We start from the raw sequence: 15100 nt of genomic DNA on the forward strand, positions 1-15100 counted from the left end.
CATTAAAGGGCATGTAAAGGCAAAAAAATAAAATCCCATTTTTACTTTCTTTAATGAAAGAAACTTATCTCCAATATACTTTAATTAAAAAATGTGTACCGTTTTTATAAGAAACCTGTATGCAGTGAAATTCTCCCTACATTTACTGCTGTGGATAAGAATTGTCAAACGGACCCTAACTGCTCTGCAGGTAAACAATCATACTTATGAACAGCAGGGGGAGCCCCCACCTTACTTTCCAGCTATGCTTCTGGCAGAAATTATTTGACTTGTGCTGTTTTGATAATTTATAACAATCCCTAAGCAGCCCAGACCACACTGAGCATGTGCACAGTCTTGGTCTTGCAAAGATGTTTAACAAAGTTACAAGATGGTGACCTCCTGTGGCCAAATTTGAAAGCATAAATTATTTGTTTGATTAGGCTTGTATTGCAGTCAGTTCATGTTTAGTATACAAAATACAGCATTTCTAGCCTTATTCTATTTTAGACTTTACTTACCCTTATATACGGCACGGGAAATAAACTGGCCATAAGGTATGTTAAAAATATAGCACCTGCAAAGGCATGATCACTGGTATGTGTATTTCTGTACACATGTAAACACTCTAATGGTCCTAAGTAGAAAAATATATTGTAATTTTAATGTGTTTATTCTGCTTCATAAGACAGAAGCAATTGACTGTATGCCTGAGTAAGATCACTCCTTAGCATAGATCCCATAGATCTTATCCTATATGCTTTAATTCTTGGGTTTCTGAAGTCCTCATGACCAGATTCATGTTGCCTTGATCTCTATAGGCCAGAGGAAGCAGCATAAAGACATTTTGGGCAGAAATGTAGCATTCTAGCTTTGGCTAGGAAATAGCCCACAAGACTTATTGTACCACTTCTTCTTGGCATGAGCTGCTCACACACATGATCATGGGGAAGGGAGCCACCTATGCACACTAAGCAGACAAAACAGGAGCTTTAAACCTAAATATGTACTGTGAAAAGATTGGATTCACTTAGCAAAAGGTTGTTGATAGGGCTAATGAAGTTGATTTACCCTTTACATCTTTATTTTTTGAGGCATTAAACCATTTGTTTATCAAAGGATTCATGGAAAAATTATATTTCTTTAAGAATATTCACAATACTATAATTTATATTAAAGGAACGGTTTCCTCTGTTCCTTATTGTTCTATGTAAGTGTTCTTTATTTGCCCTGGCATATTTTAGTACAGTTTCTTTGAGCAGAATGTAAATTTCTTTTAGCTCAGTTACCAGCAAATCCTTGTTGCATTCGAAATCCATTATGCAGTACTCTAAGTAGTTCTGATCTCATAATTTCCACATTGCAGTAGAGTGCATTATAATTATCGCCTCAATCAAAAGAACATATTTAGCAAGTAAATTTAGGCTCAAGTAGATTTCCTATTTTTATACAAATTGTACAATAGTTACTCGAGCCAACTCTCACATGCCAAAGAATGATTAGTCAATGTTCAAAGTTGCCTTTGGATTAAAAGCATTTTTAATTGAACCTTTTCCTTCCTGGCTTCCTTCAGAATAAATAGCAAAATAAAATCACATACTGTACATGTACTGCACTCTCCAGAAGAATATTAAGGACTTTGTATGGAAGTTTGTAAAACAGGACAGCTGGAAAGATGGGATTATTTTGCTGCAGTAGAAGCTAGAACTAGAACAGACATTAAGGGGGTTATTTATCAAATGTGAGAGTTTTTTTTATACCTCGAATTAACTTACTATCCGAATGGTTTCTTATTTATGAAAAAAACTCGAAGAGAGAAAACTTTATTCAGCGAGTTAGAGTTGCGAAACCTAAAAACTTAAATTAATCAAGTTTTCTGTGGGGAAAAAACTTGAATCGCTCGAATTATTAAAGTTTTCGGGCAAAACCCACCAGAAAAAAGCTCAAACATAATGAAGGCTATTAACATCTTCAAATGGCTCAAGAGACCTCTGCCATTGACTCCGACATGACCTAGACAGGTTTTAGAGTCGGGGTATGATAAATCTCAAAAAAAAAATGTTGAGTTTTGACCAAAACAATGAACTCAAAAACTTGAATCTTTGTGGAAAACACAACTCGAACCTTAATAAATAACCCCCTGAAAGTAATATACTTTTATGTTTGATGTAAACAACTTAATCAGTGGAGTTCTTTTCTACCTTACATCTGAACAGACCCACCTAGACCCTTAGTTCTTTAAAATGGTTAGAGATAGAGGAATATAAAATGTATATTATTCTTACAAAAATATTATTGCTTTTGCTAAGGTTTACAGAGCAAGGTAGGGTGTGGCTAAATTAAACACGTACCTTCAACTACAGTCCTGCAGTGGGTTACCCACAAAAATCTGCAGTACCCTGCGGGTTTCAGGCAGAAGTTTTGGGCGCGGGTATAGACGCGGGTTGGCGGTTCTACGGGTTTTCGGGTCGGGGGTCTTCTCAATAGCGAGTTTTACACCTTTTCTTCTGATCACGCCTACCTCCAATAAAGTCACTTCTGGTTTACGACAGAGTCATGTGACAGAAATGACATCAGAACTCACCGTTTATAACTGATGACATCAGAACTCACCGTTTATAAGGATATAATTTACAGGATATTCATGGCTTTTGTGCATTATAAAGCAATATGCTCGTCAGAGTGTAAAAAAATAATACATCTTTAAAAATGTAGTGAAGAAGGCAATGTCAAAGGTGGAATCCATGGAAAGCAGTCAGAATATAAACCTGAAAAACTTGCCTATACAAGTAATAAAAAAGGAGGGGGGGGGGCCCTGGACTTCATTCTGCATTTTTTAATTATTCTAGTTTGGTGGATGAACTCTATTTTCAGATCAGTGGGATCCAGATGGGGTAAAATATTTCCCCAGCACCTTTACATGAGGATGTGTTGATGAGAGCTGTGGTGAATTCTTGTGCATATGAGGGAGGTGCTGTGTTAGGATCAGAGTTTACTACGTTTATATCGAAAGACATATGTTTGGAATATACAATTTATTTGCCATAAATGACTTGTTCTATTTAGTGGGGACCAAACATAAGGAAAAAATCTGCAGTTTTGGAACTTGCGGATTTGTACAACCCAAAAGTCAAGTATTTTAAAAAGGCCACTTAATGTTGTAAATCCTAAATGTATGTTTCTTGAGTTGATCACAAGCTGAGAAAGAAACAGAGGGAGACTGGATGCATACATTGAGGATTCCAGATCCATTTGGCTAAATAAGGACTATCCCTACTGACATCAATATGATGTATGATATTTTGGTCATTCACCAGTTTCTGATTATTCTAGTAGATCAAAGTTTTTCTCTAAATCTCCTTATCATGGATTTACACTTTGATGTCATTTCCTTTACTTCATCTTATTGCCTGGATGAATTCATCCCTAACCCCCATTTATAAGGATGTGTATTGCATTTTATTCATGGACTTTGTACATAGATGAATGATGTAACAAGTCCACACAATGTAACAATAAAAAACAACACATCATTGATATATTTAAGGAATGTATAATTTATTTATAAAATTGACCTATTATAATTGTGTGCTCCAAGTATACTAAATTTCATTATGTAATAAAGCAAAATTTACAGTACAGCATTGATGCATTCATTTCAGTATTCTTGACAAGGTGCTAATAAAATGCATACGATTATTTTGAAAATATGAGATAAAAAAATCGATCTGTAAGACATCATTGTATTACTATAAATCAATAATTACTATAAGAATGATAATTATAGGCCTAAGTAAAAATAAGAATATGAAAAATATTCCCGGATTTCTAATTAAAATGGAATGTAGAGTGGTTTTTGCATCGAGGCTTGAGGATACAGCATATTGGAATTATCAGTCACCCAAAAGTTGAATTCTTAATTACTTGTATAGCATTAATATGGTCAGGATTATATATATATATATATATATATATATATATATATATATATATATATATATATATATATATATATATATATATATATATATATATATATATATATATATATATATATATATATATATATATACACAATGTCTGAACAGTACAATGCATATTTAAAACCTGCAATAACATTTATTTTATCATTTTTCACTGATTCTGTTGCATAAAATGCACTGAGAAATGATTTTGAAGATACTAGTTATTTGAGTCTTCATAAATGTCCGTCTTCGTCAAGTTAAGAAAGAAGAAGGCATAGAATGCAAACAGCAACACCAAGATCGCAATGGTGACCAGGATCACTTCCTAGGGGGACAGAATGTATGAAAACAAGATTAATAAAGAATAATTGATATATACATTAAAGTTTTTTTTCTTTCTACATAAATTTAAACCATTGGGACTAGTCAGTTTCAGTATTTGCAAGATCGACACAGAATCCAAATCGAACTTAGACTTGCATCTTCTTTACAAAGACCCCAAATTTAGGTAGGACTTTTTGAGTAGAGTTACAGGCAAAAATACACAAACCTATATGATAAAGATAAACAATAACTTTCAAATATGCCTGCAAACAAGAGAAGGATGATCATTTGGCCATAAAACATCTGGGCAAGAGAAAGGTCCAGTGATTGAGTAACATCAACCGCGTGACTTTTTGTCACAAAACAAGGAAGTAAAACATTTTTTTCCCTTCCCACCCCTAATTTGAATATGCAAATTAGGATTCTGATTCAGTTCAGTATTCGGCCGAATCTTTCTCGAACGATTCGGGGTTCGGACGAATCCAAAATAGTGGATTCGGTGCATCCCTACTTAAAGACAAAATGGCATGTGGTGATTTCCAGAACCCAAAAAACAATACAATAATAAAATGATGATAAAAATCAGAAATTTAACAGTCCACTCAAGTTTTGCACAATTTTTTTTGGTGGAATATAAAGGACACCCATCTGCATTAAAAAAGAAATAAAGCTACTTCAAACTAGGGATGCACCAAATCCACTATTTTTGGATTCAGCAGAATTCTGAATCTTTCATGATGGATTTGGGCAGATCCCCAATATTTCATGAAGGAATTATCTAATCTTGAACCGTATATGCAAATGAGGGTAAATCAGCACTAAACAGAACCTCATGCTGAAAAAAAATTAGCAATTTCCTTGTTTGTGTGATGAGAATTAAAGGAAAACTATACCCCTCAAACAATGTAGGTCTCTATAAAAAGATATAACATAAAACAGCTCATATGTAAAACCCTGTTTCATGTCAATAAACCATTTTTATATTAATCTACTTTTTAGTAGTATGTTCCATTGGGTAATTATGAATAGAAAATTTTATAAAATTATGGCCGCCCCCTGGGATCGTATGATTCACGGTGCACACAAACATACCAAACAAACTATACTTGTTAGGTCACATGAGCCAATTAATAGACAGATTTCTGTCTTTTGCTTCCACATTTACAGTTAGAGCTGGATTGTTTCTGGTCAGGTGATCTCTGAGGCAGCACACAGACCATCACGAAATGGTGGTTCGAGGCAAGAGATGTAAAAGGGCAATATTTACTTAAATATATATATATATATATATATATATATATATATATATATATATATATATATATATATATATATATATATATATATATATATATATATATATATATATATATATAGGTAATATTCTTTAATATGCCACTTAATTTGAAATAAACTATCTGTTGCTCAAGTATTAATTTTGGGGGTATAGTTTTCCTTTAAGAATTCGATTTGAATTGGCCAGGCACTTTCCGAATCTAAATCCCGCTGAAAAAGGCTGAATCCCAAATCAAATCATGGATTTGCCACAACCCTATTTGAAATATATTAAGCTCTTTAAATGATCATGTACATTTTCTTGTATCAACTATATCCAAGTAAATAAAGATAAGGAAAGTCAGCATTTAATACATATGAAATGAAACAAATAAATGAAGCAAAGTTAATATATTCCTACAAAACTACCTCAGAAATATGTAAATGAATTTCGATATACCGTTGGTTATATTTTACAGCATAATCAAAGATGCTTTATTAAGAAACAACTTTTGACAATTTGGGAAAGAAACGGAATAACCTTCAGCTCACCATTTGCAGCTTAATAAAACCCCGGCGATGAATAATTCATTGCATTTGTTTATGCGCCGTTGGGAATTCTACCTGGCTGCTCACGGCTGAGGGCTAATGGCATAAATTTGTTCCTAGCATTCAGAGTGTAACACACATTTCTCTGCGGCATCATCTTGTGACAACTTTATGGAATTCCACAGACATTTATAAGGCGCTTGTGTGAAATAAATGCACTCATGTAAGAGAAACAGATTATAAAAATTTAGCTGATTTAAAAAATACACAGAACAAGGTCCTGGTAAGTAGGCAGCGTCGAGATAAGGGAGCGAAAAGGTAATTGAATGCACTGGCGAGATGTTGGGTTTCTGTAAAATAAATAAATAAAATCGTCGTGCAGGTTTCATTTATTTTCCTTTCTTCCACAGCTGTGCTTCACCGGCCCATCTGGACACACAGCTACTAATCTTAAGAGGATGTAATGAGAAAGCGACACACAACTGCAACAACCATCTGCTGTGGAGAATGGGCTACAGAGCAGTCACTTTTGTCACTGCCCATATTGCATGGCAGCACGGCTACATGATACAGGGCGTACAGATGTGTGTTTCTCTATCAATTAAGGAAACAAATACACCCAAAGAATACCCCCAAGACACTGCAAAGTAGAATTATTTTAGGAAAACAATTTTTTTTTCCGCATACTGTATATTTCGTTGTTAATATGTCACCATCTAGTTAACGGTGTTGGGGTTACTTGGACAGATGACAAGCATAAGACAAACAGACACTTATCATTAATTTCTTAAAAAGGCTCTTGCCAAAAAACACAGATTTGCAACATGTGCCTGTTTCATAATTGAGACACAAATAAATTAAATGGATCAAACAGATTTCTGCTCTTTTTTTCCCCCATCTAATCTCATTGTTTACACTTTGCTTTAAATAGTACAGAGTCAATTTGTTTTCTTTGCTTCAAGTACATCTTTTTTTTTCCATTCTTTCCCTTTTCCAGTTAAAGGTGCCAAGTGCACCTGAGCCCAACATCTACTCCTGCAGCGAATTCCCTCCCAGTGCAAGTTAATGAGATCTATATACTGAATTTGTCTTTCCCTCTTGAAACTCCATTCTTCTAGATAAATAATGTTTATTGATGTTTAGAGTGCGATGAAGAGGAAGAAAGTGCAAGATGGCAGTGACTTCTATATACTCCAGGATCAGAGTAAAAAAAATAAATTTGATCCACAGCATTATAAAATGTTCTTTGCTAAATAATAGGAATGGGCTACAGCCCATGTTTTCAGCCTAAGCTATAACTAAACTCTGCACCAGCAGCAATGTTTTATAGATTTCTGTAAATTCATTAGTAAAGTCATGGCTTGTGGTCTCAGCTCATTTTCTTTAGACCCAAAAGCAGCATTTGGGTCAACAATCTCATGGATGGTTTCAGATCACAGTACTCTCCATCCTTATTCAATTATAGTTGCCAGGCCACCCAAAATCCACCAAAGGAGTCCTTGCAGCCAGCCTCTCACTTGATGGCAGTGGAAAATTCCAGATACAACAAAGTTGTGGTATGCACCTAAACATCCCTTTAATGTAGACTACAATACTGCTTTTTACTGTATCTGTAATTACTTTTTTTCAGAATTAATCAAGATGTCATGCAAAACTTCAAGCCTTTCAGCTACCAACACAAATGTTTAAAGGGTATGTATATCTGTCCCCAGAAAAAATAGACAATCAATAACCTATACAAAAATATATTCTTACGTTTATTGGTCAAATATGTCCTTGTGTGACATCGAAATGCTGACAAATAAACATAAGAATATTTTTCAGTAAAAAAAGTGTATGTGTAATTGAACTGTTTTGAGAAATATTGTGAAGATCTAACTTGCACCTGGTGAGGGAGTGCAGTGCAGACAGATTTGGTTATTTATTTGATGGACAATCAATAACAATGTGTTGCTCTTTGCTCAATGTGTACAGGTTCTGATCAGGCGCTCTACCTATTCTACAAATGTATTTTAAAGTGTTCACATGGAACATTAACTTGTTAAAGTACTTTTAACTTCCCTGTAATGACCTGAATAGACTTAATACTTTTTGCTAGAATCAATAATCTAATCAGTAAGGCACTCTCCAAGGTATTACCGCTGATAGAAGTTTTGAAAATGTTCAGCCTTTATTCTGCAAACCTTATAAAAAACACTTTGGGCCCCATTTAAAAACCTCGAATTTCGAAGTAATTTTTGGGTACTTCGTCCATCGAATAGGCCAAAATTCGATTAGAATTGAAAAAACTTTGAATATTCGACCATTCGAAAATCGAAGTACTGTCTCTTTAAAAAACGTCGACACTTCGCCACCTTAAACCTACCGAGTTGCTATGTTAGCCTATGGGGACCTCCTAGAACCAATAGGCAATATTTGGCTAAGTTTTTAGAAGTCAAAGTTTCGAACGATTTTCTCGATCGAACAATTTGAATACGATCTAAATTCACTCAAAAAAAAAAAACTTTAACTATCGAATTTCTACAATTCAATGGTCGAATTTCGAAGTTGTACCACTTCGAAATTCGACCCTTAGTAATGTGCCCCTTTATGTGTTGTACCACTTCGAAATTCGACCCTTAGTAATGTGCCCCTTTATGTATCTAAATATCCATATACAATCGGGCCAGTTTTTTTTTTTTGTAACAGATTTTGATTCAAAATTTTTCCAGATACTTAAAGGGATCCTGTCATCAGAAAACATGTTTTTTTCAAAACGCATCTGATAATAGTGCTACCCCAGCAGAATTCTGCACTGAAATCCATTTCTCAAAAGAGCAAACATTTTTTTTATATTCAATTTTGAAATCTGACATGGGGCTAGACATTTTGTCAATTTCCCAGCTGCCCCCAGTCATGTGACTTGTGCCTGCACTTTAGGAGAGAAATGCTTTATCAATGTAACTGAATGTGTCTCAGTGGGTTTTTACTATTGGGTGTTGTTCTTAGACCTACCAGGCAGCTGTTATCTTGTGTTAGGGACCTGCTATCTGGTTACCTTCCCATTGTTCTTTTGTTTGGCTGCTGGGGGGGAAAAGGAGGGGGTGCTAGCACTCTAACTTGCAGTACAGCAGTAAAAAAGTGATTGAAGTTTATCAGAGCACAAGTCACATGACTTGGGGCAGCTGGGAAATTGACAAAATGTCTAGCCCCATGTCAGATTTCAAAATTGAATATAAAAAAATCTGTTTGCTCTTTTGAGAAATGGATTTCAGTGCAGAATTCTGCTGGAGCCGTACTATTAACGGATTCATTTTGAAAATTTTTTTTTTTCCCATGACAGTATCCCTTTAAGTATGTTTAACAAAGGTGAAGAAAAAGGAATATATAGGATTAAGAAAAACAAAAAAAGACAATATCTTATAGATATGTTCTTTTTGTCTAATGGCTGGGACACACTGGGCGATTTGAGGAGATTTAGTCGCCTGGCGACTAAACAGCGCGACTTTTTTCCCGGAATGCCTCCCCTCGCTCTGCACCTGGATAAAATGAAAAGTCGCCGGCGCTAATCACACACGGCGATTAGTTTTCCGATGTCGCCCGAAGTTGCCTCACGAGGAAACTTCGGGCGACTTCGGAAAACGAATTGCCGCGTGTGATAAGCGCAGGCGACTTTTCATTTTATCCAGGTGCAGAGCGAGGGGAGGCATTTTTCGTGAATTAGTGTTGTCCTGGCGAATCTACGCCTGGCGAAGTGTTGCTTTTTCAGCAAAACCGTTGCTGATACAATTTCGGAGGTAAGTAAATTTGCCCATGGAATCTAGGAGAGACAGACTTTCCATTATTTAGAGATTTCCAGATGACAGATCCCATACCTGTTCATAATAACTATGGTGCAAGTGCATAGTAAGGTCAGTGGAGCATAGTATACATATTAGATAGAAGAGGCAATTTGATTCATTATTGATTTGTATATTTGCACACTGCACCCATGTACTGCTTTAACCTTTATTGAATATTGACTCACCCTGAACTACAAAAAAAATCAACTCACAGCCTACTACCCGCTTCCCCCACAGCTAAAAACCAAGCCCGTTTCAGATAGTAGTGGCTTTGTTTTAAACACCACAGGCAAAGTCAGAGGTTCCTTTTACAAAGTCCATTTCATCTCCTTGTTCCTACTTGAAAGGAATAATAGTTGAATGCACACTGTGCACAGAGACAGGCAAAATACATATTTCATGCAAGTCCTATATGCAGAAAACATGTTGAACATGAAATGATTTTTATTAATTTATAGCGATAAGAGCCCAATCAAAAACTATGAAAAATACATAAACAGGTTACAGGGATGTGCACCTGATTTTTGTGGATCAATACAAAAAGTCTAATGAACTTCAGTGCAGATGACAAAAGGAGGAAAGGGATTTGTTACTATGAGGGAGGCAAAAATTTTACAATTTTCTATCCTCTATTTCTATGTGTGTGGAATTTACATGTATTCCTGTTCCTGAGTTTGGGAAGAGCTTAAGTGTTTTTTTTTTCTTTCTCAGATTAACACAGGCTTGCTGCTGGTAGATACTGGTACAATACAAGTCTATAATATTTTGCTCATCTGACCCAGCCAGTCACACAGACAATAATATCTATATTCCATTCTTAGGGGGTTATTTATCAAAGGTCAAGTCCTAGGGTTTTTATTTCAAATGAACTCGAAACTCAAATGGTATGTTATTTAAGAAAAAAACTCGAATGGCGAAAATCCAAATATGCAAGTTCGAGTCTCGCAACCAGAAAACAGTCTAACTGATCGAGTTTTCATGAAAAAAACCTCAAATCGCTTGAATCATTCAAGTTTTTGGGCAAAAGCCTCTGAAAAAACCTCTAACATCAAACAGGCTGTCGACCTCTTCAAATGGTTCTGCGGACCATTGACTTCTACATAACCTCGACAGGTTTTAGGTGGTGTATTTTCAGGTTCGAGCTATTTTCAGGGTATAATAAATCTCGAATTTTCGTTTTTTTTTTTTAAAACAAAATCTAGATCAATTCGAATAATGTGAGTTTTGACCTTTTCGCTGAAAAAACTCGAACCTTAATAAATCTGCCCCTTAAACAACCTCTAAATCATCCTCGAATTTCATGTATTTGCAACAAAATAAGAATTCCTTTGGAAACCATGCAAATTCAGTTGGCCAGCTTCTAGTTTGAGTGAGGCTTAATGAGAAAAGAGAACTTTAAATGATTTTTGAAAGCTCTACCCAAATTTGAAAGCACTCCATAATCCAATTAGAAGTAATTTGTGGCATGTGATTTAACTACTGCTCCTCCTTCATAATCGTAATGTTTATAACTCAGCGTAGTGAAAAACATATGATGTCTTTAGCAACACACTAAAGCAGACAGAGGCAACGGCAATTGCAGGGAGTTGCAATAGGAATAATTTCTTCTTCTGTACATTGAAAGCCTGCAGATGCTCCAGCCGTGATTCTGCCACTTGTGATGCCAGGCAACCTGCTGCTCTGATATCTAAGCTTCTGATGCCAATACACCCACAGGGGAAATGGTATAATCGCACACACTGGTTGATGATAGTAATCAATCTCAATTCTTTTTCCATCCCCAAAATACACAAACTTGGATCGGACGTGATGTTGGAGGCAAGCCACAGAGTCTCCCGGAGCACAAGTCATTAAGAAAGGGGGGGGGGGGAAAAAGACACCAACAATGTCTGATTGCTTTGAAAACGCAAATGTTCACAAGCGTTCTTATAGTTTAAAATCAACCCGATAAGTTGTTTTAGACATATGTAAACAAAAAAAGTGATAGTTTTGGAACGAGTTTTTACAATCCCAGTGTTATATGTATTCATTTGAATAGATATCATTACGTGACTAACGGAGAAAATGCTCAGGACCTGGGGTTTCCGTAAAATGGATCTTTCCATTATTTCAATCTTCGTAACATTAAATAAACCCAACAGGCTGGTTTTGCTTCCAATAAGGAAACATTTTATCTTAGTTTGAATCAAGTAAAAGGTACGGTTTTATTGTTACAGAGAAAAAAAGGAAATCATTTTTAATAATTCGGATTATTTGGATAAAATTGAGTCTATGAAAGACAGCCTTTGCGTAATTCGCAGCTTTCTGAATAACAGGTTTCTGGATAACGGATACCATACCTGTATCATATGAAATGTAATGTCAAAGGAAAATGCAGCCTATTAATAACTATTTATTCCCTATAAGACAATGAATACGTTTTATAGAGCTCACAGAATAACCATTTTCTTCCCAAACCAAGAGAGACAGTTGCCATGTTAATTTCCTAGGCTAAGGTATTATTCAATAAAAGAAATATAACTGTAAGGTTATTTTTTAAGAGGGATCCTTTGCAAAGATCTCTATGATATGTGAAGGAAAAAAATCAAGAGATTTAGGTTTATTATTTTAGTGCAGTGGTTCCCCTGGGTTAGATTGCAATCCACCTGTAGATGAAGCTGGTCCTAGCTGCAGCCAGAAAGTCCATCTTTAGGGATAAGGAAAGGCATTCCATCTTTAAAGGACACTCTATTACTTTGCAAAATAATTTATGTTTACAAGAGGCTATTAGATACAAAACTGTAATCTTAAAGTAAGGGATACTTTTGAAAAATTGGTCTATATTTTTGGAATTTGCGATCAAGCAAAATAAAGAATTACATCACAAATACTGTATATGGGTAAGACTTTTTTCATGATGCAATAAGGTAGACTCTGTTTGAACCCTAACCATTCACTTCATCAACTATTATCATTTTCTAAATTTATTCATGAGGACCTCCACCTCCATTCTATATTGAGAGAGCTGACGGGTTGTTCTTAATATATCTTAATATCTTTTATCTTATGACAGATTGCTTGATTAGGTTACACATGTTATTGTTCTTGTGGATCTTAAACGTGATCCCTGATGTTTACCTGCTTTGGCTGCAAGACTTTATAAGCATCTCTTGGGGTTATTTAACAAAGGTCAAGTTTTAGAGGTTTGTGAAGTTTTTTATGCCTTGAATGAACTCACAACTTGAATGGTTTCTAATTTGAGAACAAACTCGAATGTGAAAAACTCAAATCAGTGTAGTTGGGGTGAAAAACTCAAATTGATCGAGTTTGTATGACGTATTTTCAGATTCAAGCTATTTCTAGCGTTGGGGTATAATAAATCTCAAAAAAACGGACTTTTTATAATGTTTTTATTAGTTTACATAAACGTCGGAAGCATAATACATTTAAAGGTACATTGAGGGTGTTATTTATCAAATGTCGAGATTTGTTTTCCAGGGAATTTTAAGGGTATTTTTTTTTTTTTTTGTTAAAATAGATTTTTCGAAAAAGTATTCAAAAAATTTGAATACTTTTTCGAAAAATCTATTTTAACAAAAAAAAAAAATACCCTTAAAATTCCCTGGAAAACAAATCTCGACATTTGATAAATAACACCCTCAATGTACCTTTAAATGTATTATGCTTCCGACGTTTATGTAAACTAATAAAAACATTATAAAAAGTTAGGGCTTTGATAATATTACCTGGAGCCACTTAAGATAGGGGGGCCTGTTTATTTATAAATGGCTGTATTCCAGTCCCCCCCCACCAATCTTGGTGCAACTGGCAAATTATAAATGAACACAATAAAAAATATAATGCTGACAGATAATGGGCAAGACGTTTTAGTATAGCTCCAACCTGCATAGGAAAACTGGCACGGCTTACTAAGTTGCCAGAAATAAGTACCATTACTGATGTATGGAAAACATTCCCACCAATCGGGAAATCTCAATCTACAACTGTTTCTGATTTTAATTTCTGAAATGTGTAAAACATATTTGTTTTGGTCTCTTGAGTGCTATTTATTTCTCCTTTGCTGTAGTGCACAGAGACGCTCTGTATTGACAATAATGATTAGCTCTTCGCCATACAGTTTCACCAAACAGCTGCTGAACAAAACAAAATGAAAAAAGGCTGTAAGAGTGGGACTGCATGAATGGCTGCCAGCTGTCCCGTAAAATGGATCGATCTCATTTTCTTCCCCCATAAAATATCAAAATCTTTGTCCTCAAACTGTGCCAATTTTCAAATAAAACCCTACTAGGGGACAATATTAAAAAACAGACAGATCGGCTTACTGCTTTTTAATTTCAATACAATTTGTTACCCACAATGCAGTGTTCTTTCCATAATTCCACCCTAACTGTGATCACAATGGAGAGATGCGCTTGATGCAATGGAGGATGCAATTGTACCCAATAATCTAAGTCCAGGTGAAGTTACTTCCAACGCTGTAAAAATGACATGTTCTTTGGGTGCAAGTGAGCTGCATCATCTGATGCCGGCTGCTGGAGCTGGTGGTAGCCCCAGGGTTCCCTGCATCAACAAACGCAATAGGCTCAATTCGGGAACAGGAAGTGGATCGAACCAAGTGGAGCCAAGACCTGCAATACTGAAATGCTAATAGTGACTTCTGAAGCAAGTAACTTATATGAATGGGACCTTTTTGCACAACGACTTTATGAATATTGTAGATTGAGTTCAAGGTGTGGTGAGCAAGGGGATCCTGTACTACCACCAACCGGCAACAAATTAGGCCCACATGCTCATTTTTTTTCCTTGTACAAACTTGAGCAAGCATAAAGGCTATTGCAATATTAAAGGACACATAAAGCCTACATTTTCTTACCATCCATATAAGTTGGGCACCTCTTCCCTACCTAAATGGCATTATTTGTACTGCATATTCCTCCTTCATCTGCTAGCGTCATCACATTTTCCTAAAACAAACAGCAGCTTTCACCTGGCGACAATTTTCCCTCTGACACATCATCAATGACATTTACATCTGAAAATTTTTACTGTAGGATTCATGCAATCAAGAATGTAGGCTTAAACAGGCAGAACTTACTTTAAATTACCAGTTCTGCTAGGAATGAGCCATGTGATGGTTAAGCTGAGCTCAGGAGAGGTGGTAATATATTATGTATAATTGTATGTTAA

General features: G+C 35.5%; 1 protein-coding gene across 4 annotated transcripts in view; it reads right to left on the minus strand.

Annotated features, from left to right (window-relative positions):
* Positions 1 to 3516: 3516 nt before the first annotated feature.
* Positions 3517 to 15100, minus strand: part of triqk.L (triple QxxK/R motif containing L homeolog) — a 53138-nt gene continuing 41554 nt past the window's right edge. For 3 of the 4 annotated variants that reach the window (XM_041565204.1, XM_041565205.1, XM_041565203.1), the window contains exons 4-5: positions 4053 to 4269; positions 3517 to 3940 (exon numbers count right to left, since the gene is read on the minus strand). In XM_041565204.1, coding sequence (XP_041421138.1) covers positions 4162 to 4269 — 108 coding nt within the window. In that variant the 3' untranslated portion in view covers positions 3517 to 3940; positions 4053 to 4161. 4 annotated transcript variants of the gene reach the window in all.

Source organism: Xenopus laevis, chromosome 6L (assembly GCF_017654675.1).
Source record: "Xenopus laevis strain J_2021 chromosome 6L, Xenopus_laevis_v10.1, whole genome shotgun sequence".
Classification (NCBI taxonomy): domain Eukaryota; kingdom Metazoa; phylum Chordata; class Amphibia; order Anura; family Pipidae; genus Xenopus; species Xenopus laevis.